General features: G+C 37.5%; 1 protein-coding gene across 9 annotated transcripts in view; it reads right to left on the bottom strand.

The window, feature by feature from the left end:
- Positions 1-1,030: 1,030 nt before the first annotated feature.
- The window catches only part of Suco (SUN domain containing ossification factor), a 66,255-nt gene continuing 41,623 nt past the window's right edge, over positions 1,031-25,662 (bottom strand). For 5 of the 9 annotated variants that reach the window (XM_042674311.1, XM_042674307.1, XM_042674305.1 and 2 more), the window contains 9 exons: positions 22,272-22,340; positions 21,478-21,568; positions 16,606-17,766; positions 15,315-15,402; positions 12,996-13,100; positions 11,568-11,722; positions 11,075-11,166; positions 3,830-3,885; positions 1,031-2,979 (listed from right to left, as the gene is read on the bottom strand). In XM_042674311.1, coding sequence (XP_042530245.1) covers positions 2,536-2,979; positions 3,830-3,885; positions 11,075-11,166; positions 11,568-11,722; positions 12,996-13,100; positions 15,315-15,402; positions 16,606-17,766; positions 21,478-21,568; positions 22,272-22,340 — 2,261 coding nt within the window. In that variant the 3' untranslated portion in view covers positions 1,031-2,535. Of the gene's footprint in view, positions 2,980-3,829; positions 3,886-10,697; positions 10,789-11,074; positions 11,167-11,567; positions 11,723-12,995; positions 13,101-15,314; positions 15,403-16,605; positions 17,767-21,477; positions 21,569-22,271; positions 22,341-25,662 lie in introns of all 9 variants that reach the window. The other 4 variants (XM_042674304.1, XM_042674306.1, XR_006146825.1 and 1 more) reach the window with 3 other exon arrangements.

Here is a 25,662-nt window from a genome sequence, read left to right as displayed (position 1 = left end):
GGTTCAAAGCCAGCCCAGGCAAGAAAGTCCGTAAGACTCTTATCTCCAATAAACCAGTAGAAAACCAGAAGTGGCACTGTGGCTCAAGTGGTAGAGTGCTAGACTTGAACTGAAGAGCTGAGGGACAGTGTCCAGGCCCAGTGTTCAAGCCCCATGGCTACCCCCCTCCCCCCCCCAAAAAAAAGCACAGGAACCAAGTATAGCTCAGTGATTGAGGACTCACCCAGCACGTGCTAGGTCTTGGGTTCAATCATCAGAATCCCCAAATAAACAACCAACAGAAATTAGATATATGATGCTAACTTAATGGTTTTGAAGCATGAGCTATGACAAGGCTTTCCACTGGAGAAAGGAGACAGTGTTTCTAGGTGTCCACAGGATCCTGGTGACGGGGACACTGGGAGCACATTTGCACACAGCTCCCTGAGGACCTGTCACCGCTGGGGTAGACAGACCTTCACACCATGCACACATCTCTGCTGGCAGGGACTATATCCTTGAGCATACAGACGGGAGGGGAGGGAGGGGGTGATACTTAACTAGCACACTTGGTCCTCAGAACCCTCTGAAGGTGACAAATGTGATGCTCAGTAAGGATTTGATTTCCCAGTGCCACGGTGAGAGGTGGAGAGCAAACAGGAAAATAAGTAGCCTTAAGTTTTGTTGCTGTTTTTCTTAGTTATACTAAGAAGCAACAATCCCCTGAATCAAAAAATATTTGAAAGAGGCTGTATTTTAGGAATAGAAAAGTTAAAACCAGTAGTCTTGAAGATGGTATCTAGGAAGAGAAAAGCACAAGTATACACTCTACTAAATATCCAAGCTGCCATCTTAGTTTTGAAAGGTGAAATCGTGACTGCAGAGGGAGCCACATCTTTACGTGTAAGTATAGCTTACAGCTGACTGAAATGAGATCAATATTTACAAGGATGTTGCTATAGTTTGCTTTGAAAGTGGCAAAAATTTACCACATTTCTATTTAGAAATCAGCTTAAAATGTCATTTTTTCAAAGGACAGAAAAGCCAGTAATTAATAAAGACAAGTGTTCAGATTTATTTGGAAATTCACAGTTTCTAATGGCACTACAGCTCTGTAGTTACACATTGGAAGTCCCCCCCAACACACAGATGGTGTCTCTTCCCCCTCTCCCTCTGTTTGTATCTGGACCTCTTTTCAAGGGCCTTCTATATAGTCGGGCCCTTTTGCTCTGAATGGCTAACTGTGCAGACTGGAAAGAAAAAAAATTAATCTTCTAAAACATACTGTTCCCCTAAAGCAGCAACTTCACACAAACAAAAAAAGGCTTTAAATAAGTCACATTACAAACAATACCTTGAGAATGGTATTAGACAAGTTAAAAAAAGTTATTGCTAAAAGTGCTCAATAAGTTATAACTTAAATCTCACATCACAAAATGCTCAATTCTCTCTCTCTCACAAAGAAGCATTTTTCCCTCACTGCACAATCACACATCAAGAAATCATTTTGCTCAAACAAAGTCACTATCCACTATTTTTTAAAGGAAAAAACGCAAAGACAGACAGACATACTGACAGCACACACGTGTATCTCTGCACACTGTAGCCAATACAAAGCAAACATCAAGGAATAATAACGCCTTTGGACTGCCAAATAGATGAGGCTTGACAAACTCGCCACCGGTCTGTGCATCTGCACACAGGCAGTGATTCTGTCATGAGACCTGGTCTCACGTTGATACAAAGGTTGAGGGAATATTTACTGTAAATGTTTACACTGTAATACAGTTAAAGAAAACTTTGCAAATGTTTAAACTGTGTGTTTGCAAATACCAGTCATTGGCAAGAAAAGATCTTCTTGTTTTCCCCCCTCATTGTTAGTAACTAAGAAAAAAGCAATGTAGTCCAAATAAGTGAAAATAAAATTAAGAACCTCATCATTTACCTAATAGAATGGACTTTAGGAAGTTCCAGCTAGTGTTTCTCTCCAGCGAGTTTGCTAAGCAAAGATCTAGTTTGGCAAGCCTTTAGGATTTACACTGTCTGACCCACACTACTGAGTGAGCTCCAGGCACAGACCATCTTAAAGCCTTGTAGTGTTTGCAGCTTCAAAACCCTAACAAAGTTACAAAAGAAATCAAATGACAGAAAGGTTCCCCCTCCTCCTCTTCCAGTGGCATTATAAATAGACAAAAGGCACATAAATATGGGAAGGTGCAAGAAACAGGAACAAAGCTAAAGGAAGAGGTTAGGCTTTCATTCCTATCCCACCCAAGGAACTGCGGTCCCAAATTATCTGTCCCAGTAATTAATCTGTGAAAAAAAAATCTTTATAAAATATCTATCATTATCCTTGTAGGAAGTGATCAGCCTTGTAAAACTGTAGCTCATTAACCAAGATTGACATGATCATGTCTACTTTTTAAAAAGGCAGAAATCATAATTTCTGAATACTTTTCCCAATAGTTTCTCCCTCCCCCAAACCCTTCAAATACCACAGAGTGTTCTTCAAAGAACAACGACGAAATGTTGCCAGTATGAAAAGTTCAGTTACTTTTAGATATGTCCCGAGACTGCGGTAACACCAAATGTTCCCACGGTGATCTCTTTGTTTCCTTTGATTATGTCATGCAGGCTTGGCAATGATCCTGACTTAGTCTGTATTAGAGTTTTTATCAATTTTCCTTGGTCTTGGACTTTAGACCGCCTTCGTTTTAAAGCCCTCTTCTCAGTCTTTGTCTTTTGGGACTGTCCGTTGCACAAACTTGTACAAGCTGAAATGCCACAAAAATAGGACTCCTCTGACTGTGATGAAGTCTCTGAGCTTCCCTCAGACGGAGGGCCCTTGTAAGAAGAATGGTAAACTTCTCCTATATTAGAAAAATCTCTCTGGTTCGTAAAAGGTTTTCTTCCTTTTATGTCTCCATTGGCTATGGGGTGCAATGGATCTGCAGGCTTAATGGTCTCAATTTTTTCAGTTTTATACTTGCAGCGTTTCTTCTTTAATATAAACAAAAGAAAGGACAGCGTTAGACCTCCACACGACCTTATTAAACAGCTGTGAGAGCTGAGCTAAGGCCAGCAAAGCGCCAACATCCGGGGAAGTAAAGCAGTGTTATGTACAGGACACACAGGCACACTGGATGTTATTACCTACTCATTTGGGAAATTCTACTCAAGTGAAACTCTTAATTGATTACCTGCCACCTATGAATACACAGTTAGAATGGCAGCCAACATCTGAGTAGCTGTTATGTAGGTACCCAGTGTTACAGTGGTTACATTACACACATCTTAAGTGTTTTTAATCCTGAAAGGTCTGTCCTTGATTCCCAAATGAAAAACCAAGCTTCTGTTATTTGACTCCTTACCCGACTTACAAAGTAGAAAATGTCCAAGGTGAGAGTGAGTCTTAGTTCTATGTCATAGAGAGAACACCACTAAAGGCAGGCGAACACCCTAAGTACATACTGAACCTTGCACCCTAAACCGGGTCATTTAAGGGAGACACAAACAAAGAGTGTTTCCGTTTCCTCACGTAAAAAGTGGAGCCTTGCCACCTGCTGGCTGCTGCGAGGGGCGCAGTCAGGATGCAAGCAAGCACTGTGCCTGACAAGCACAGTGTGACTCTCACCCAGGGAAGCCCTTGAAAGGATGCATAGAAAGGTCTCATCCTTTAAAACTAATATTCCGTGGTACCCAGATCACAGAAAATGAGCTACGGTGAACTGTGGGTCAGTTTGCTGTCCTCTGTAAGCATTACCTGCAACATTACCACCACTGAAAATAAACAGCAGGACTCCCTAAAAGTGTTACACTTTTCAATCTACCATAAACAAGAGACTCTTACCTTTTTTTCTGGCGAGAACTTGAGGGGTTCTACGATGTACAAGTCATTTGGATCTACTATAAGAAAAAAAAAGGTTTAAAGTGAAAAGCAGATTATGGTATGATTTAAAAAATACTAGGAAAGATCACCTTATAGTGATTAGTCCATTAATAGATATAGAACTAATAAATTGATATTGTATATAACCTGTGCATTTATTTTTAATATAAATATAGATACTGGTAATATAAATAACCATATATTTATTCATTTTAAACTAGTAAGCTGGCACAGAGGCAGGGAGAGGTAGTACTACTCTTTGTTTTGTTTTGTTTTGGTCAGTCTTGGGACTTGAACTCAGAGCCTGGGCGCTGTCCCTGAACTTCTTGTGCTCAAGGCTAGTGCTCTACCACTTGAGCTACAGAGCCACTACTGGCTTTTTCTGTGTATGTGGTACTGAGGAATCGAACCCAGGGCTTCATGCATGCTAGGCAAGCACTCTACCACTGAGCCACCTTCCCAGGCCCACAGTACTGCTCTTATTCTGAATTTGATCCAGGTTATTTGAAGACTGGTTGTCAACCTTGAAAGTGAATAGTCTTCATGTCTATTTAAATACATAAACAATATATAGTTCTGTTATGACTTTAACAAACGGTTATCAACCTAAGAAGGATCCTTCTTTGAGGTCAGCCTTATCCTCTTATCTGATGAGAAAAATGACACACTCAATAACCAAACCTAGAGATAATTAAAGTATTTCTCTAAAAGACTAAATTCCACACAGTGTAATACAGGTGGTTAAAGTATGCAACAAGCCAGATCCAGGAACACACAGAGAAAGAGATCTGGTAATTTTTTTCTAATTGTTTACTATGACTAAAATTACAAACTCTAAATCTAAAAACTGTTTGAACATACAGTACATATATGACCAAGCAATAATAAATACTTCTAGCATGTAGAATAAATTAGATCTATATCATAGTTATAGCTCCATCTAAAATTTCATTACTCAAATTTAATATTCCTAACCCATTCTCCTGTAACAAGATAAACATCATGTAAATGCAGGACTAGAGGAGGAGGGCAGAATAGATTGTGACTGTATTGTAGAAGGCTCACTCAAGTAGCTGTGCTATGGGGAAACCCAAAGCACTCCATCTTCTTAGGTAAAGAACAAACTTGCATTTCAAATTACCAACAGCTAGTGCCTAACAAGATTCGAATGTAAAGTGTTACATAACTATACAACAAACACAATCTGCCAAGATAAACCAGAAACTCTCAAATATCAGTAAGACATCCTGACAAAAATACAGGAGTACTCTGCTGTGTAGACACAAAGAATATCAACTATACATATACGATTTCATTCATTATTAATGTTAATAAGTGTGTGTGATATTGTAAGAGTAAATATCCCTACAAAAATTATTTTTCAAAGTGAAAATACCAAAGATAGCCAACACAACACACTAAGTATGCATAGTATGACAATTATATGAACAGATTCAGTAAGAATCAATATTAGGATTATCAGAGACTGTAACAACAATTATGCTTACTATGTTTAAATAAAATACAAGTGTATACAAATGTAGTAACTAAAATTCAAGGGAGAACTCACACAGTGTAGTTCCTGGGAAAGGTAAAATCAAAGTCAATAAAATGAACACCAAGAAATGGGTACTTGAAATTGGTACGGTTGGGTCAAGGGGAGAAGGCAAATGAAGAAGGGGCAGAATGCATTCAAAACTTCAATGTGTATCCTACAAAGTTAAGAAAAGTGAGAAAGGGGGTGAGCTGGAAGGAGCAGCTGACAGCAGTTGAGGGGTGACATTAATCGAGATGCACTGTATTCATACATTGCTTTGTTGAATCAATTCCTTGGTATAACTACTTAAATTTTAAAAGGCTTGAGAACATCCACAAAAAAATTTTAAAAGACATATTTTTTAAATAACAAAATACAGAATAACTCTGCGAAGGCTCTCTGCCACTTAACCCAGCTCCCAGCCTCCAAGAGCGAATATAACACACTAGATACAGCTCAGACTATGTGGCCTGAAAGACAGATTAAATAAAATAGTAATCCAAAATACAGCATAAAGAGGCAAAGATTTGGCAGGTGTATAAAACAAAGAGATGGGCTAATAAATTCTGTTAAATTTGGGGATTTAAACCAGAATAGGGCACTAGTAACAACTGAGGTCCTGATAAAAAGGTAACCACACCACAGATCAAAGACCCTAACAAACTTCAAAGGACAGTAACAGTTCATTTCAGAGATTTAAGTGAGAGCTCTTAGGAGGACTTTTTCAGGTGAAAACAAGACAGAAAAGCACCTGTGGTGCTCGCTGTCTGTCCTGGAATACAGGCTATCCAGAACACCGTAACTTCTTCAGAGTAGACTACAGACCGTTCTTCTACCTCCACTTCACCATAGCATTCTATACTGGCAATCATACTGTTAAGCCTGGATCTTAAATGTCCAGCAAAGCTCAGTGCTGAAGGCTGGATCCATAGCATTCTATACTGGCAATCATACTGTTAAGCCTGGATCTTAAATGTCCAGCAAAGCTCAGTGCTGAAGGCTGGACCCATAACATTCTATACTGGCAATCATACTGTTAAGCCCGGATCTTAAATGTCCAGCATAAGCTCAGTGCTGAAGGGTGGATGTGAAGATGGTGGCACCGTTTGGAGGTGGCAAGCACAGCAGGTGGGGCTCACTGGGAGGAGGAGGAGGTCACTGAAGGCGCACTCTTGAATGGGAAGCTGAATTTTGGCTCCTTTCTGTTTCTGCTCCCTGTCTGCCATGTGCTGAGCAATTTTCCTCTACTATGTTTCCCTCAGCAGCAGGGCCTGTCTCACCACGGACCCCCCAAAACGAAGCATTAAAACTGCTAAAGCCATTAAGTCTAACTAAATCTTTCTTCACCATCAATGACAGGTGTAAAGATTGAAAACTCAAAAGAGAAGAAGTAAACATTTAGAAAAAAATACAAGAGTATTATCCACAAGTAAGGAGTAAAAAATTCTAAACAAGAGAAAAACATTTCCATAATAAAAGAAAAATTCATCAAACTGATTATATGAAAGTTGAAGACCATTCTGTCTCACTTAGAGTAAAAAAAGTGAAATAAGATACCTATAACATATTTAAATGACCAACACATATTAAGTCAAAAAACAAGAAAAAAGAACCCTATAAAAGAAGAGACAATAATTTTAAAAGGTCAGGAAAACCAAATGAGGCCTAAGTAGTAGATATGGGCTACGGCTCCACAGGAGAACATCTAACTGCCTCTGGACTTGGGTCTGACTTCAGCACAAACAATAAAGGTGTAAGTAAAAACACTCAACCTCTTCAGTAATTAGGACAGTACAGGACAAATTGTAACTGCAATGGAGTTAACAACTGCAAGTGTTGGCAAGAAGACAGAACAATGAAAACTCTCACAGTACTGATGGAAACATCAACTACAATATACAACAGGTCACACAACCTAGCACTGTTACAGACCAGGTAACATTCCTAAGAAAAATCACACATCTATGTTCTAGTATACAAACAGCAGCCTTCATTCCAACAGCCTAAACCAGTGGTAGAATAAATACACTGTGATTTAATCAGTTACTGTAAGTGTTTGAAGACGTAATACTAAAAATGAATGCAATCATGTAAACAGATTACAAGTATAATGTGGCATAAATGAGACAAATAGAGTGCATAGGGTTTAATTCCATTTACCAAAACCTCAAAGACAGGCAAAGATCAAGTTATATAGTTGAGGAATCTAAATATTGATGGTATAGCATTATTGAGAAAAATCAAGAAAATGATTATTTCAAAGAGTCAACATGAACAGTACCTCTGGGAGAGGAATAACACTGGTACTTGTTAAGTGAAATTTCCTGACAGCTGCTAATTTTTACTTAGTAATTGTTTGATATGCTAAATATTTGTATAAGAAAAAATATAGAGAAAATTTACCTGACTCTCAACTTGACGATGATTTCTTGGAAGTGTAGATAACAAAGGCAAAACTAGCAAATGGAGCTGTGTCAATATTAAAAACGTATATTTGGGTGCTAGAGCTCATATCTGTAATCCTAGCTACTCAGGAGGCTGATATATAATGTGTGTGTGTGTGAGTGTGTGTGTGTGTGTCTGTCTGTCCTGGGGCTTTATACATGCTAGGCAAGCACTCTAGCACTAAGCCACATTCCCAGGCCAGGAGGCTGAGATCTGAGGATCTTGGTTCAAAGCCAGCCAGTCCATGAAACTCTCATCTCCAATTATTCACCAAAAAGCCAAAAGGGGAACTCTGATTCAGGTGGAAGAGTACCAGCCTTGAGTAAAAAAACTAAGGCACAACGCCCAAGCATTGAGTTCAAGCCCTAGTATCAGCACCAAAAAAGCAAAAACAAATAATTTTCTATAGCCAAAGAACAAATGAAAAAGTAATAGAGCATTAGAGATGATAATACTTGTAAACCATGTATCTACTAACTTATAAATATCTGTAATACTTGTAAATCATGTAGCTACTAACATATAAATATCTGTAATAAAAAATAAGAGTGCTGGTGTCTCAAGCTTATAATCCTAGCTACTCAGGAGGCTGGGATCTGAGGACTGCAGTTCAAAGCCAGCATAGGCAGGAAAGTCCATTAAACTCTAAATCACCAGAAAACTGGAAGTGGCACTGTGGCTCAAGTGGCAGAATGCTAGCCCTGAGCTGAAGAGCTGAGGGACAGCATCCAGGCCCAGAGTTCAAGACCCATGACCGACCAAAAAATAAAATAAAAAAAAAAATAAAAAATTCATAAAGGACTTGAATACACATTAAAAAAATAATGTATGAATGCCAACAATCATACTGAAAAGATCTACTTGACCATCACTAATCAAGAGAAATGTAAATCAAAGGCAAAATAAGGTATCACACATCCATTAGGAGGGGTACTATTTAAAAAGAAAAGGAAAAACAGAAAATGTAAGTACTCATGATGATGTGTTAAAACTAGTTATGCTGATGGTAGGACTGTAAAGTGGCATGTGGAGGTTTCTCAAAAACAGATAAAACCAGATAGGATCTCCCACTTCTGGGTTTATATCCTGAAAGCAGGGACCTCTTCAAAGCACTACTCACAATAGCCAAGAGGGAAAGTGATTTAAATGTCCATCCAAAGATGAATGCAGTGCATACATACAACCAAATATTTAAACAAAAGAAGTCCAAGCACATGTTACAGCATAGCTATACCTGAAGGACAAGTTACATGAAGTAAGCCAATCACAGACAAATTCTCTACACACATGGGGTATCTAAAGTAGTCAAATTCACAGAAACAGAAAATACAATAGAAGTTACAAGAGGTTAAATGACACGAAAAGTCCTTATTTAACAGACATACGGTTTCAGGTTTGCAAGATGAACATATTACAGAGATTCATTCTTGCAGAGACCACTTAAAAGCGATTAAGATAATAACAACTTCTTTAGACTACAATTAATTGGCCTGGGTCCTTCTCACAGAGCTAAGACGTAAAAATTAGTACAAAACAGGTAAAATCAACTAGACTGTGATAAATGCTACAAGGTATTTAAACATACGAAGAAATGAATGGCTGAATCATAATTAAAATCAAATCTCTCACTATAAAGATAAGCTATGATGACACCATTGTTTAAAACAGAAGTAAATTCTATTATTAGGAGCAAAGGCTTAAAGAGTTATAAGAGAAATAATAGCCATAATTTCACCAACTAGAAATGAAAAAAGGAAAAAACCATAATATCAACGTATTTCTAAACTTCAAGAATGTAGCTCAAATTAGCAATTCATATACTTCCAACAGAATAGCTATAAGACCTGAAATACTAAATGTTTACTAGGATGTGGAACAAATAAGACAGCTAAGGGAAGGGCCAATTCATCTAGTGTTCTGGAAAACTACAAGGCTGAACACACCCACACCCTGTGACCCAAGTACTGCTTGATTTCTGGGAGAATATTCAACAGAAATGCATAAGTATGTGGTTCTCAAAGTTATGTGACCACAATGAAAATAGTCCAAATGTAATCATGAATAAAATGCGGCATATTTGTATAATGAAATACTGTAAGAAATCAGAACAAACAACTATATTCAAAAGGGTACAGAAATCTTACAGTAGTTAGAAATCAAAATATTGACTGTACTAGGAGGGGACGGGCAATAAAATTAAAAGACGAGAAGTTTTCAAAGTTGGATAATGCTCTATTTAATCTGGATGTATGTAGAGGCCCACTGAGTTTTAAAGATTTATTTACCTTTACATTTATAATTATACTTTCTTATATATAAAGTACCTCAATGAAAAATTTCACTTATAAAGATGCAACAACCACAAGGAAAACAGGAACAAAACAGCAGAAAGGAGGAAGAGATTTACTACCCTAAGTAAATAAACACATATGTAATAAAATAAATCTGAAAGCTTTGATTATAATAAATGAGTGAAGCTCAGGAAAGATTATCTGAATGATTTAATCAACTGACACATGCTGCTTAGTTATACTGTTCTAAAATGGAGCACAGCCAGTGATTATTAAGAAAGCAATCCTAACTGAAACAGGATTAATTGATTATTCTAATATTACTATTAAGATAAATTTCTAAGTTTCTTAATTAGCATTAATTACAAAAGCACTGAAATTTCAAAGGCGTTGAAATAGGAAAATAGCAACCCAGCATATATCTATCCACTTAAATGTTAAGTATTTATTGACTGCTAGACTATGGAACCCAATTATAGACTGGGTTATAAAAGAGATAAGATTTTTGTCTAGAAAGTGCCTCACAGTCCTAAACTAGAGACAAAAAAGGTCCTACCTGTACAGGAAGAGGAGGCAGAAAAGCACAGGATGCTATGGGAGCACATTCAGGTTTTCCATATCTGCTGAACTTTTTCAACCATCCCTTTCTAAAAAGAAATACTTCTAAACAGGAGCATGTGCAAACAAAACTACCCATTGCTATTTAAATAAACTAGGTCCCCCTCCCCAACCTTTGGGTTTTTAAAGAAACAAGAGATTTAAAATGTGGAAATGATATAAGTGGCTTTGACATAGCATAAACACAAAGGTTACTTGCATTCATTTTTTTGTTGCAGAAAGTCACATACACAACACTGCCATTAAACGTATGCCAGAAGTAAGCTAGTTTCATGTATATATGGGTATACAGGTTATATTTACATAAAAATCTACCTTCTTTGCCAGTTAACTGTAGAGACTTGGATCTGATGAGTGGAAATGACGTTCTTCTTTTCAAATTCATATCATCATAGGAAGAAAAACACCTAATACATCAAGAAAAATCATTACTGGGCACAATAATTTTACTGCAAATAATTTAGTACGTGGTACTAAATTTAACCAACGTATCTATTAGTACTATTGCTATTATAGGTATAGATACTATAATAAAATGGCAATTCTCCTCCTTTGAATATACACATTTGAATAGTTTTCTCTATCAAAACATTTCAAGAATTTTCTATCAGTGTTTCTATTCTAAGTTCACACCATCCAGGTACAGAACAATCTCACTAGTCTAATGATGAATTTTGGTTTCAAAATTATGGGGAAAGATGGCTAGGAAAAGTAATTACTTCAGTGACCCTTTGCTCCAAAATTCACAAAAAATGTAAAAAGCACAGTGAAAGAAAGGAAAAATTGTGAAACAAAATGCAAACATTACCTTTTAGGACTTGGATATTGATTACTTTTAGGAAGTTTTGAAATGTAATCGCCATCAAATTGAGAATTGCTCCTGCAACGCTGCATACAAAGCATCAGTCCCAAGACAACACAGAGAACCAAAGATATGACAAGATAGCTCTGTCGATCTGAAACCTGAGATCAGAAGATAGTTTAGTAATCAGGTTAGAGTAGTCATAGTGATGAATCATGTTAGGAAACAGATAGTGGGACCTAAAATTCAAAGAACAAATTGTTTTTATTGTCCTTCAATAGGCAATTGTCTACAGTGAAACAGGCAGACAATACTCAACATGTTAAGCATTAATAAGGTGATCCACATCATTTCTTTAATGTTTCAATAACTTTCAATGCTCAGAATAAAATTCAAACTCTAAATTGTGTACATGGGTCCAGGACTACTGGTCTTTGCCAGTCTTGAACCCATTTCACTTTGCTACAGCTATACCAGCTTCCTTTCTGCCCTCAAACTTAACACACGGTTTCTAATCTTTTTTTTTTTTTGGGGGGGGGGGGAGGGGGTCCGGTCATGGGGCCTGAACTCTGGGCCTGGGCGCTGTTCCTCAGCTCTTCAGCTCAAGGCTAGTACTCTACCACTTGAGCCACAACACCACTTCCGGCTTTTTTCTTTTTGTTTATGTGGTGCTGAGTAATCAAACCCAGGGCTTCATGCATGTAAGGCAAGCGCTCTACCACTGAGCCACCTTCCCAGCCCCACTGTTTCTAATCTTGAGTCTAATTCTGCTAGTTACATGTTTGTTCTCCTACAGGAATTGTGCACCTATACTAGGTACCCTTGAGTACTCAGTTCCAAGGTCACTTCCTCCCATAGTTCTTCCAAGATCACTAGATACAATGGCATCTCTTCCTACTTCTACTGACCTACACACCTACATTTCATTCTCTTCACAACACAAACTATGAGAGCAATTATCATCTCTTTATGTACTCATTACACATTGTCTATGTGGATTCCACCCTTCCTCTAGAACATAACCGTGTGATCATGGCCTGGGACTGCTGAGTGTAATATGCACCAATGGATGACAGCTCACGCCCCACAGTGTGTAACACTGGCTGCTGAGTATACACTTCGAAATCTCTGAAAATTGTGCCTTGCAGATAAGCAATTTTATAAGCCTTCTAAGTAAAAAAATGAAATATATGAAACATTTTCTAAAAGGACTGTCAGAAGAGCCATTATGTAAGTATTACTGGAGAGTATTAATTATGAAAGTCAGCTTTACAGAAGATTTTATTTACAAAACTTTAAAGTGTTACATTTTGCTGTTTTTGAAAAAGTGCTCTATAAAGGACTTTGTATGATTAGTCCATATTTACAGGCCTGTGTTTACGACTGCTTTCATAGGTGCACTGTGTCTTACAATAGAGCAGCAGTAACAATTACCTCTCGTTTTAATTCTGCTACAGTTGTCGATAAGTTTGAAACAAGCTGTGTCATGTTGGTCAATTGTGCCTGTAGTAACTGGATAGCTTCAGTTTGCCTCTGGTCCTGTTGTGAGAAAAGATTAAGTATTATTACTTACCTTTGTGCTCCATCTATACATTTTAAATTTAAGTAAGTAATCTGAAAAAACACCAAGTCCTTACAAAATAGATATTATTAATTTTTACCAGAAAAATTAAAAACACAAAATACTTTAAAGAATTTGGATTTGTGGCCAATTTTTTCCCTCAAAAACATTTTTAATCACGCATTTCTTTAATATATAATATTATGTAAAAGCCTGTAGATTAGTTCCATATGTGTGAACTAGTATATAACTAGTAATACATAAAAATTACCTGTCTACTGAATATGTTCCTATAGCAAAGCGTAGACTTGTTGAAAGATTTTTAAGAATGTTTCTGGATACAAAGTGGAAGCAGGGCTGGGAAGGTGGCTCAGTGGTAGAGCACTTGCCTTGCATGCATGAGGCCCTGGGTTCGATTCCTCAGCACCATATAAGAAAAAAGAAAAAAGCCAGAAGTGGCGCTGTGGCTCAAGTGGTAGAGCGCTAGCCTTGAGCTGAAGAGCTGAGGGTCAGCGCCCAGGCCCAGAGTTCAGGCCCCACGACCGGACCCCCCCCCCCCCAAAAAAAAAAAAAAAAGTGGAAGCAATACCAAGATTTAAAATTTTCTCTTTCGCAGTAAAAATTAACAACAGATCTTAGGGCGTAGCACAAATACCTAAAGTCATCTAACTAATGCTAAACTGTTACTAATGAAAGAAATTCAACAAAATTAAATTTACTTGTTATGGATTTAATAGATTATGTTTGGAATTTGTATAATGAACAAACACATGTTTATTTAGAATACAAATATTATGCATATTTTAAGCAATTACATATCAGACTTAGTTATGAAACAATATTAGGTAGAAAACCAACATGTTAATTTTAAAATCCATATAGAGATGATTAACAAAACAAAACAAAAAACATGCTTGGAACAGCAAAGTTAACAGTACTTGACCTCAGTTACCATTAGTACAGCAATCAACACTGGGTGTAAGAATGCAGACAGATGAACTAATCAAAAGAATAAATAAGGGCTGGGAAGGTGGCTCAGTGGTAGAGCCCTTGCCTTGCATGCATGAGGCCCTGGGTTCAATTCCTCAGCACCACATAAGCAGAAGAAAAAAAAAGCCGGAAGTGGTGCTATGGCTCAAGTGGTAGAGTGCTAGCCTTGAGCTGAAGAGCTGAGGGACAGCGCCCAGGCCCAGAGTTCAGGCCCCAGGACCGGACTGCCCCCCCCCCCAAAAAAGAATAAATAAGAAGCTTGAAACAGACTCATATACGTACAATGAACTTTTTTTTAATGCAATGAAAATTCAGTGAGAGGTTTCTTTTCAAGAAATGACACTAGAACAAATGACCTTCCCGTGACCTCCCCTTCACAAGCCCCAGGACATAGACATGTACATTCATAAACTGCTCTGTTAAATGGCAACTATGTAGAGATAATTTTAAAAAACCCTTAAACACAGAAATACCATATGGTCCAACAATTGTAACTACGGGGTATTTACAGACAGCCAAAGGACATGAAACCATTATACCAAAAAGATACTACTAATCCCATGTTTATTGTAGCCCTATTCACAACCATTAAAATAAGCAATTAACGGCCGTTCAATGATGAATGGATAAAGAAAATGTGGTATATTTAAAGAAAATGTGGCATATTTCCACAATGGAATCCTATTTAGCCATAAAAAAGAAAGAAATCTTGTAGCAACATGGATGGACTGGAGGTCATAATGTCAAGTTAAATAAAGAAATCTTGTAGCAACATGGATGGACTGGAGGTCATAATGTCAAGTTAAAGAAACCAGACACAGAAAAAAGACATAAATCATGTGTTCTCACTCACTACGGAAATGAGCAAGGGACTGGAAATGAGCAAGTCAGTCCCGTAGAAGAGGGGCGGTGATCACTAGCAGAGGCAGAGAAGTACACAGGGACATCAAAAGAAGTTTAAGGAGGGATGCCAAAAACACAGTAGAGGGATCACTTGGAGTCCTTCTTTAGCATAGTGGCAAACTGTTACGTGTATATTCAAAATTACAAGAATGCTAAATTCATAGTCTGTAACGTGATTAAGGGTTGAAGAAAGATTATTACTGATTTAATTACTACATATATTGAATAAGATACCCCATAAAGATGTACAATACTATGTTTCAACAGGAAAAGAGTAAATATAGGATAAAGAAACCAACCTGCTCCTCTGCTAATCGTGAGGTATTCTGAAGTTTTACTATCGTTTTATTGAAAGCTTTTTGCATTTCTTCCATTTGTTTTCGGTACCTACAGAGTAAGAATTAAATTAACTTTAATTATACATTCACTTAGTTCCAGAAATATCCTTCTGATATTGCTATATAAAAGTCAATCTTTCTTAAAATGACTCTATCCAGGCCCGTGCAAATAAAAGAACATATAGAGTTGGTCGTTGACGTATTAGCAACCTGAACACTCACTGAAATAATTCCTGTGGTTCCCAGGGGGTACATATCAGACTAAGGAAAGGCAAGATAAGGTATGAAGTAGCTAGATGGGCAAGCACACATGGACATAATTCACTGAAAAATTATAAACTTGGAAATCCCCCGTGGAACATAATGACTATCTTACTGACATTCATGCATCAGTAGCATTTTAGTTTAAGAGAATAAGAAATGGTGGTGTTTTAAAAACTCTGGATGTTTAGTGCCTTGGTGTATGCAAATGGTTTCAAAAGCCCTGACAGAAACTGGACACTTACAGGAACTAAAAAACAAAACAACAACAACAAAAACCCAGCAGCACATAGGTACCCAAGTTTCAAAGCAGGGAGACTGTCTGGAGTCCTAAAACTACTGTGTGCACTAAGCACTGCCTCTAGTATTTAGAATCACAGGACATCAATTACAATTAGAACGGACAGTCTATGATCTATATTAACAGAATGCAATGTTACTTAATCATTTTGTTTAGTCTACTCTTGGTGGCCTTATCATGGCTCTTAAATGATTCCTGGGTTTAAATTCTACTACAAGTCTTAAGGTATCTATACTTTTCCCCATATATGCTGTGGAATCAGAGTATAAATGGCTAAAAACCAACTGAAAGAAAATGGAAAGCCAGGTAGAATGGTACAATCTATGCTCCCAGTTACTTAAGTGGCTCAAGTGGAATGATCGTTGAGCCCAGACAGTCAAGACAAGTCTGAGCAACAATGTAAGGGAAAAAAAAATTGAAAAAACAGAAAATTCATAGTTCAAGCTTGTTATCATACTAACAATAAAGGTCCTGTGTGCCTTTGAGTACTAAGTACTTCTAAAACTTTTGTGAAAAATAAATTCATTAAGCAAATAAACAGCAATGAAGTAGCTTTCTTTCTCTAGCTTGAAAACTGCTTACTACTATTATGAGATAATTAACTCCTCTTTTTCAGTAGTCACAGATCTCCTAGTCCATTGCTAAATTTAACAGGTGAGACAGGTTATACTAAGTCATAATAAAGCTTACCTTTGGCTAAGTTCCTCCAGATACCGACCACTAAGAGACATATTAACTTCTAAGGCTTTAATACGATTATTAAGTCTCATAAACACAGACTCCTTTTGGTTTGATCCATGAATAAGATTTCCATTAGCATATCCCAGATCTGTAGAATTTTGCAACTCAGCATAAAAATCTGTGGCTGTCCTCTGCAGCCCTCTCAAAAGAGCATCTTCTGGAGACTGCTCTTCCTCTTTTGCTTCAGGTAATGATGAGTCCACAGCAGAATTCAACATTTGCTTTGGGGTGTCGGCTACGTGTGTTCTGGCCTCCCGATCTTCGCTCTGTGGTAGAGTGGCTGTGTTTGTCGGTGGCACTATTGTTTCTGAAGGTTTCGCGATCATTTGCGTGGAGGTCATGTCTTCTTTTACAATATTATCTATTACCTCATTAACTTTATTTGTTTCAGCCGTAACAGACAGCTTCTCTATTGTACTAAGACTCTCAGTCTTTTTTTCTGTCTCATCATCAACCACAATAGAACTCTCTTGGGGAATTACTTGAGACGGTGCAAGCCCCACTTCGTGTTTAACAGACTCAGATCCTTCTATTTTAGACAATGAATTCATTTCAGGAGTAACAGCTAAGAGAAGAGACTGAGAAAGAGTTTGAGGATGACTTGGTTCAAGTTCAATTGCATCCACAGTGTGATTCATCAGATCACCTTGATGCATACTATTTAAGTCACCACCACCAACAGGTTCAGCTTCCCTTTCCAAATTCTTATTGTCCAAGTCTGCACTTGGAGGCTGCACTACTGAAAGGTCTACAGATTCTGCAGGATGTAGTAATGGTGGTTGAACTGACAGAAAAGCATCTTTGCCTTTATTAACAGCAGTTCTGCTCCGCTGTCGATGAAGGGTAATTCTAACTGAACACCATTTATAAATGTATTCTGAAAAACTAGAAATGCAACAAATTGTGGTGAGTTCACTGCAAAGTATTTGTGACTCGGACTCAAACCAGGGTGAAGATTCATCCTCCTGTTCACCAGTCCCCAGGAGAGTCACTGTGGATGGACTTGTCTCCTCTTCTTCCTCTTGCACCAGTTGTACAATGGGACTCTCTTTTGGAGTATCTGGTATTGACGGCTCTGTGTCATGTACATGTGGTTCAGTGATTACGATCCTAGAAAAATACGTATCATAATTATAGATAACTTTAATTAGAAGTTTAAAGTTAAAATGTCTAAGGAAATAAGTATAGACTTTAAAGACTAGGATTACAGAAGAAATTCAAATATGTTAGATGAATTTCTCCCTGTAAAACATTTTCCTTATAAAAGAAAAATCACTTAAAATTGGTAACACTCAATCTAATCGACACAATCTACCATGTTTACCATATCAAATTTGCTTTCTTTAATCTGTCTAAGCACTATTTGTATTTCCACTCCCTGACTGTAAGTGTACCTCTCTTCCCAAACACATTCACCAAATTTTCATAAGCTTCACAATTGTAACAGATTCTAGGTACTAAACTAAAATCCAGGATTCTTAATGCTTATGAATGCATTTTGTACTTGAATTGCTATCCTGAAAAGGTAGCTATATTTCTCAAACATAATGTTTCTGTAGACAATGTGAGGGATTCCAACACAAACAAACACACAAGATTGTCAGCTTTAAGAAGAAATACATCCTTCTCAATGATCTCATATAATTTTTTTAAAAAAGCCATATAACAATGTTAATCAAAATCCTGGCATATCGTAAACTAATAGTACCAGTGTAACCATATCCCATCATTAGCTCCAGAGTGTACTTTAGAACATGGGGTAGACAGAGGCAGAATCAATGGGAACAGGATTATAAATTGTAATACGTGTTTCCTTTCAAGATAAAGGTATTTTCTGAGTGAAGCCTTATAGTAGAAATGCTACCATCTGACAAATAAGGTAATATGAATATCAAAACTAATTATCTGCTGGGTGCTGGTGGCTCATGCCTGTAATCCTAGCTACCGAGGAGGCCAAGATCTGAGGATGGCAGCTCAAAGCCAGCCCAGGCAGGAAAGTCCATGAGACTCCTCCAATAAAACACCAGAAAACCGGAAGTGGCGTTGTGGCTCAAGTGGTAGAGTGCTCGCCTTAGGTGAATAGCTGAGGGAACGCACCCAGGCCCAGAGTTCAAGACCCATAACCAACCAAAAAAACAAAACAAACTGTCTTCATAAACAAATTGGCCTGCTTTTAAAAATTAAAGAGAAAATGTCTCCAAATGAAAATTAATGTTACAATGGCAAAAGGAGGAGAAAGAAATAGTAATGGGCTGGGAAGGTGGCTCAGTGGTAGAACTCTTGCCTTGCATACATGAGGCTCTGGGTTCAATTCCTCAGCACCACATAAGCAAAATGAAAAAAGCCAGAAGTGGCGCTGTGGCTCAAGTGGTAGAGCACTAGCCTTGAGCTGAGGGACAGTGCCCAGGCCCAGAGTTCAGGCCCCACAACCGTAGTACTCCCCCCCCTCAAAAAAGAGTAAGTAGTATCACAGCAAAATAAGAAGATAAAATTAAATCATAATTAGGGAATACTTTTCTAGACAGAAAGGTATTTGTAGCCAAACAGATATTTATGTAATGACTATTGACATTTCAGATACAGTCCAGTGGCAAACTGCCTATCATCAACAAAATAAACGGTGATGGTAAAAAAAGGAACTATGTGTGAAGAGGAAGGAAAAAATTAAACTAGCCCTGGGGTAAATATTAACTTATATGCCACTGTCTACATTTTAATCAGCGTGCACACATACATACACACACACACACCCCAAACTTACTTAAATCTAAGATAGTAAATCAAATCAGCTTTTCCTATTAACTTTTAACAATAAATCTGTTGGGAATGCTTTCATTTTTATTTATGTTCATCAAAGGATTACACCATTATCAGGAAAAATATTTGAAACAAACACAAAGTAGTAAGTGAAAAATATGGAAGATAGCTAGTTAAAAATTTTCTAACATGGAGAAAAGTTGCTTGCTCTATTAGGTTGCTAAGATTCTATCTTTCAACAAATACTTGTATTATGTGTGGATGTGTGTATGCATATATATAATTAATTATTCTTACTTGGTTTTGAAAAATAAGATATTCTATTATCTGAAGAGGCCGGCTACAAAATCAGGTACAGCAATTATATAATCCCACAGAAACAGAAACACCAAGAAGCTCTCTATGCCCAATAGATTTCTTAGACCCTTACAAGAATCAGTTACATGTACGCTGTATTTTCTTTTTCATCACCTAATAAACATCTTCCATCACATTTTCAGGGTTAACAGAGAACACAAATATTTTACTATGCTTTTCAAAGCACAAAAATCTCATGATACTTAGGAATTACAGTTCAAAGCACGTGTACTATAGTTCTCATTATTTTATCTTCTTAAGCAGTTCCTAAAACTGTAATTACCTACAACAGTCCAATCTACAATTCTCAAATCATTATGAGCTCATTAGATAAAACTAAAAATGTAATCAAAAATCATCGCTGGGGCTGGGAAGGTGGCTCAGTGGTAGAGCACTTGCCTTGCATGCCTAAGGCCCTGGGTGTGATTCCTCAGTACCATATAAGCAAAAAGAAAAATGCCGGAGGTGGTGCTGTGGCTCAAGTGGTAGAGCGCTAGCCTTGAGCTGAAGAGCTGAGGGACAGCGCTCAGGCCCAGAGTTCAGGCCCCACAACCTGATCAAAAAAAAAAAAAAAATCATCTCTGGAAGAAAACAACAAATAACCAGGGTACTTTATCAGTTACACAGGTGTGTGTGTGTGTGTGTGTGTGTGTGTGTGTGTGTAAGAAAACAACAAATAACCAGGGTACTTTATCAGTTACATAGGTGTGTGTGTGTGTGTGTGTGTAAGAAAACAACAAATAACCAGGGTACTTTATCTGTTACATAGGCGTGTGTGTGTGTGTGTGTGTGTGTGTGTGTGTGTGTGTGTGTGTGTAAGAAAACAACAACCAGGATACTTTATCAGTTACATAGGCATGTGTGTGTGTGTGTAAGAAAACAACAGATAACCAGGATACTTTATCAGTTACATAGGCGTGTGTGTGTGTGTGTGTGTGTGTAAGAAAACAACAAATAACCAGGGTACTTTATCTGTTACATAGGCGTGTGTGTGTGTGTGTGTGTGTGTGTGTGTGTGTGTGTGTAAGAAAACAACAACCAGGATACTTTATCAGTTACATAGGCATGTGTGTGTGTGTGTGTAAGAAAACAACAGATAACCAGGGTACTTTATCAGTTACATAGGCGTGTGTGTGTGTGTGTGTGTGTGTGTGTGTGTGTGTGTGTGTCTCTCTCTCTCTGTCTGACCAAATGCCACCCCACAAAAGATCTGCACAAGTCAATTAAGAAAGAAAACAGCTATGATAAGTTGACTATGTAACAAAAACATAATGTAAGCACCACTGTTATAAATATTTCGGTATATTCACTGTGGCTTTCTAGAGATGTCACATATAGGTAATCTATATTTATAAACGAACTTAAAAAAAGCAAACAGGCCTTCAAAATTCGTTCTCAAGTCTATATTGGCATAATTACTTCCAGAAAAAAAATAATTTAAATGAGGAAAAAAACTCAGTATTGTAAATGATGAAAGTAATATATAATATCAAAACCACCAATGTTTCATTTGGAATGAAGTGTGCTCCTCACACACCTGACACACATACTCACTCATGAGAAGCAACCCAGAGGTGTGTTAGGTGACTTCAGAGTGTCAAGCTCCCTGTCCATCATCTTTTCACATATAAAACAGAGGTTCCTTTTTCTTGTGATAGGACAGCTACTCTGCACTGAAAGAGAACTCTAGTATCACATGTCACTTACTCAGGCGATGGAGCAGGAGCTGAAACAGGAGCTGACCCGGGCATTTTAGACGCAGCTGTGGCAGTGGCATTCTCAGATATACTTTTATTTCCTAGTTTAAGAAAGATGCCATATTGAATTCAATTTTTAAAAGCTGTACCATGAAAATACTTTACTATCATAAAGAACTTTAGCTCCTGGGGAGAAGAAAAATCAAATCGGTATGCTACTAGAGAGAAGTGATCTTTTAGAAGAAATGATCTCACAGATCGCAACTATAAGTAATGCCTATTTCTTAATTTCTGAGATAATTAAAATATATAAGGATGACTACACATTTTATGTAATCTTACATGCCTACTAGACCTGGAAGAGTAAAGAATATCAGGAAACAAGAAGAGTCATTTTTATTAAGTTTGCATTTGGAACTTTTTTTAAAAACAATAATTGTTTTTCTGCTAGTATCGTTTTGCTGTTCTGTAAAGAAAAAAATAGGGCTTTCTACATAGAGTAGCTATTTGGTACATAAAAAGAAAGCAATCTGAAGTGCTATTAGGGTATCAAAATCTCAGTAAGAGATCCATCAAAAAAATCAATCCATGAACTTTATGCACACCCTGTGCCCTTTCATACAAAAGAGCTTGTAAGATCCAAATAAACAGTGACTGATACAAAATCGCGAAGTTTTTCTGAATCTTTTCTCAATTTGTAAGTGAAAACTCAATTTTTTTGGTTTACTCCTTCCTTGCTTTTTTTAGCTAGAAGGAATCATGGAGTACTAGCTATTTTAAAAGAGCCATAAAATGATTAAGTACCTTCTGTTAAGTCTTCAGTTTTTGCTCCCAGTATATTAGCAGCAATATTCACCATATTTAGAATGGCATCTAAAACAAAATTCAATCAGAAAAAAATACCAATATACCTAAATATTCTCTTGTAATTATTATCAGTCAAAAAATAACTTAATGGGTTTTTTATTAAGTAATTACCTTTATTTACCTTATTAGTTAAGTCCAATATAGGACACAAATTAATTTTAGCCAAAGGGTAAAGCATACATTTGAACTTATGTTCAGAAGGAAGTTAAATTTTTAATATAAATGTATTTTGTTGTACACATTTTACCAAACACTGCCCTTTCAATGTACTATGACAGAGAGGAAATGTGACCAAAATTCATATCCCAAAACTTGTTTTTCTTCAGAAAGGTTCTACAGTTTAACTAAAACCAAAAATTGTTTAAAAAGCTAAAGTTGGGTTTTTTTGTGATTGACAGGTAAATATAAAATGGGAGATTATCCAAAGAAAATGAGAATAATTTTTTATTATTTTCAACTACTAATACATAATAATCATTGGCAAGTCAAATTCCAAAGCAATACTGCATAGAATCAAATTCTTGAATGACTTTTACAAACTTGTGGGCCAAGAAAACAAATGTTTTATGGATGATAAAGTATATCATTTCTTGTGTATTTTGGGTGGTGATGGAGATGGGATTGGGAAGGTTAATTGTAAGCCATAGACATAAAATAGTGTTGTAGTAGGACAATATGCTTATTTGGTAATTCTGCCCTCTCTTTTTCCAGAAAGAGTATCTGGATAATGGGTAAAAGTGGCAAAAACCTCCATATCCAGATGAACACATGTAGTTGTACATGAGGACCAAAAAAGAGTGGCACTCCATATAAAACTGGTGACTGACTGGTAATATGATGTAATTTCAGAGAAAATTAGCTTCTAAACCAATTCATCTTTGAAATTCCACTCTAATGTTCTTCAGAATTATGTGTTTCTTCTAGTCTCCCTTCTTGAAAGAGACTCACAGAGTTTTCATCAGACTTTCACAATGAAAACCAGAGGCATGGAAAGGAGAAAAAGATTGAAGGGAAGAAAATCTAACCGAAGATAAAAGTTGGAAGTAAACTAAACACTGTCAGGTGACCCTGACCTGTCAATATGTGCTGTACGGAAGGAGAAAGTAGCAGGAAATGTATTCTTTTAAAGGTGATGACTAGTAGATAGTTACATAACTTTGATCCCTCACAATTGTGCCCAACGATCTGAAACACAATAATAGAGTGATACACTGCCATTAGAATAATTTGGCACTACTGGGGACTGGACTGAGAGCCTTCTGTTCAGCGGGCGGGGCCAATCTTGAGCTCTGACTGGGGAGTGGACGCAGGGCTAGCTATCACTTGAGCAGCACCCCCAATCCATAGCTGCCACTTTTAACTATCGTGCCCTTAAACACGGTATGCTGAATGGAGAAGTAGCTCCGGTTCCTACTTAGGCAAATAAGACATTTTAGCATGAAATAAAAGAAATGGGGCTGGGAAGGTGGCTCAGTGGTAGAGCGCTTGCCTTGCACGCATGAGGCCCTGGGTTCGATTCCTCAGCACCACATAAGCAAAAAGAAAAAAGCCAGAAGTGGCGCTGTGGCTCAAGTGGTAGAGTGCTAGCTAGCCTTGAGCTGAATAGCTGAGGGACAGCGCCCAGGCCCAGAGTTCAGGCCCCACGACCCGGACCCCCCCCCCCCCCCAAAAAAAAAAGAAAAAGAAAAGAAATGGAAATTCCTGTATCTTCACAGATATAAAGTCAGGAATTTAGAACTGAATACAAGAACACATGTTAATCGGTAAGAGCTGATTTGGGGAGTTAGTATGAACATAACACAGGAAGGAAGGCTGGCAATGCTGTACGCCATCATCTCATCTAAGGGGAGTGCTAGGCTGGGAAGCGACACAGCAAAATGTGGCACATTTCCCTTATCAGCCCAGTAGCCTACGTAAACAGTTTCCCATGTGCATGCTCACACACACTGGTTATAGTAACCTAGTCTTTTCGTTTTGTTTTATCTTCTGAGACAAAGCTGCGTTGTAGACATTTAGGCTGACCACTCTCAACTCTTAGTCAAATGTGTAACAGCTTGACACGATGTTAGCCACTTAAGGCTTCAAACATAGTCACAAACTATGTTAATTTATTAACTTCTCTTGGAATAGTCAATTCCTCTGAGTTGGGTAAGTTAATCATCTGACATCACTCCTTTAGAAATGAAATACTTCTTTTTTTTGGGGGGGGAGGGGTCCAGTCGTGGGGCCTGAACTCTGGGCCTGGGCGCTGTCCCTCAGCTCTTCAGCTCAAGACTAGCGCTCTACCACTTGAGCCACAGCACCACTTCCAGCTTTTGTTCTTTTTGCTTATGTGGTGCTGAGGAATCTAACCCAGGGCCTCATGCATGCAAGGCAAGCGCTCTACCACTGAGCCACCTTCCCAGCCCCTAGAAATGAAATACTTCTATGGACAAAATTTCCATATAGTCATTTTGGGCTCTTATAACACAAAAACAAACTTGTCCACGGTGCTAAGGCTGAAGGGTTATACATATGCTACAACATAGCAAAAGAAACCAGTCAAAACACTGTTTCTTCTTATGTCTAGTTAGTTTTCTCTGAAGGATAACCACGTGCAGTTTCTTTCCTTTTAGAACCCATGTACACATAAATATGTTCACAAGTATGTATGTATGTACATATACAATTTCATAAAATATCTGGACTTAAATGTATATGTACACAGCTAACTTTAGCAGACAGGAAGATTTTATCAAACTAGGGAGAAGGCAGCTACGTGGAAGTATCATAGCAGATACTCATCTGGCAAAGCCACATGACAAAGCACAAAAAAAGCTGAGTGAATATGGTATAAAAGAATGTAAGCAAGAGAATCAGGTAGAGCTGTTGCCAGATTAGCATGTACACAAGTTAAGAAGACTACTCTCTTAAGACAATAGTTTAGTAACTGTAACCCCTCTGTACAGTATCTTTACAATAAAAAATATACACAAAAAAGACAATACTTTATACTTTTTAAATTAATGATGCAATATCAAGAATGTCTAAGTAGCATGTATGCTTTTTGACCATCAAGTCTCATCAGAAGCAATGCATTCTGAAAACATAAATTTCCTCTACTAACTACAGTACTAACTACAGTACTAACTACAGATTGAACATCTCTAATCCAAAAATGTGAAATCCAAAATGCTCAAACCTCATTTCACAAGTAGAAAATTTCACCACAGTGACTAATACTCAAACCACAGGCCATTAAAAAAAACCCTATAAAATTATCTTTGGGTTATAAGTATATTTTATTTTTGAAACAAGTGAATTGTGTTTACACTCAAGTCTCATCCTC

Source organism: Dipodomys spectabilis, unplaced genomic scaffold, assembly GCF_019054845.1.
Source record: "Dipodomys spectabilis isolate Male_0828 unplaced genomic scaffold, ASM1905484v1 ptg000019l, whole genome shotgun sequence".
Taxonomy (NCBI): Eukaryota; Metazoa; Chordata; class Mammalia; order Rodentia; family Heteromyidae; genus Dipodomys; species Dipodomys spectabilis.
The sequence above is the reverse complement of the archived record's forward strand: the minus strand, read 5'-3'. Positions and strand labels throughout refer to the sequence as shown.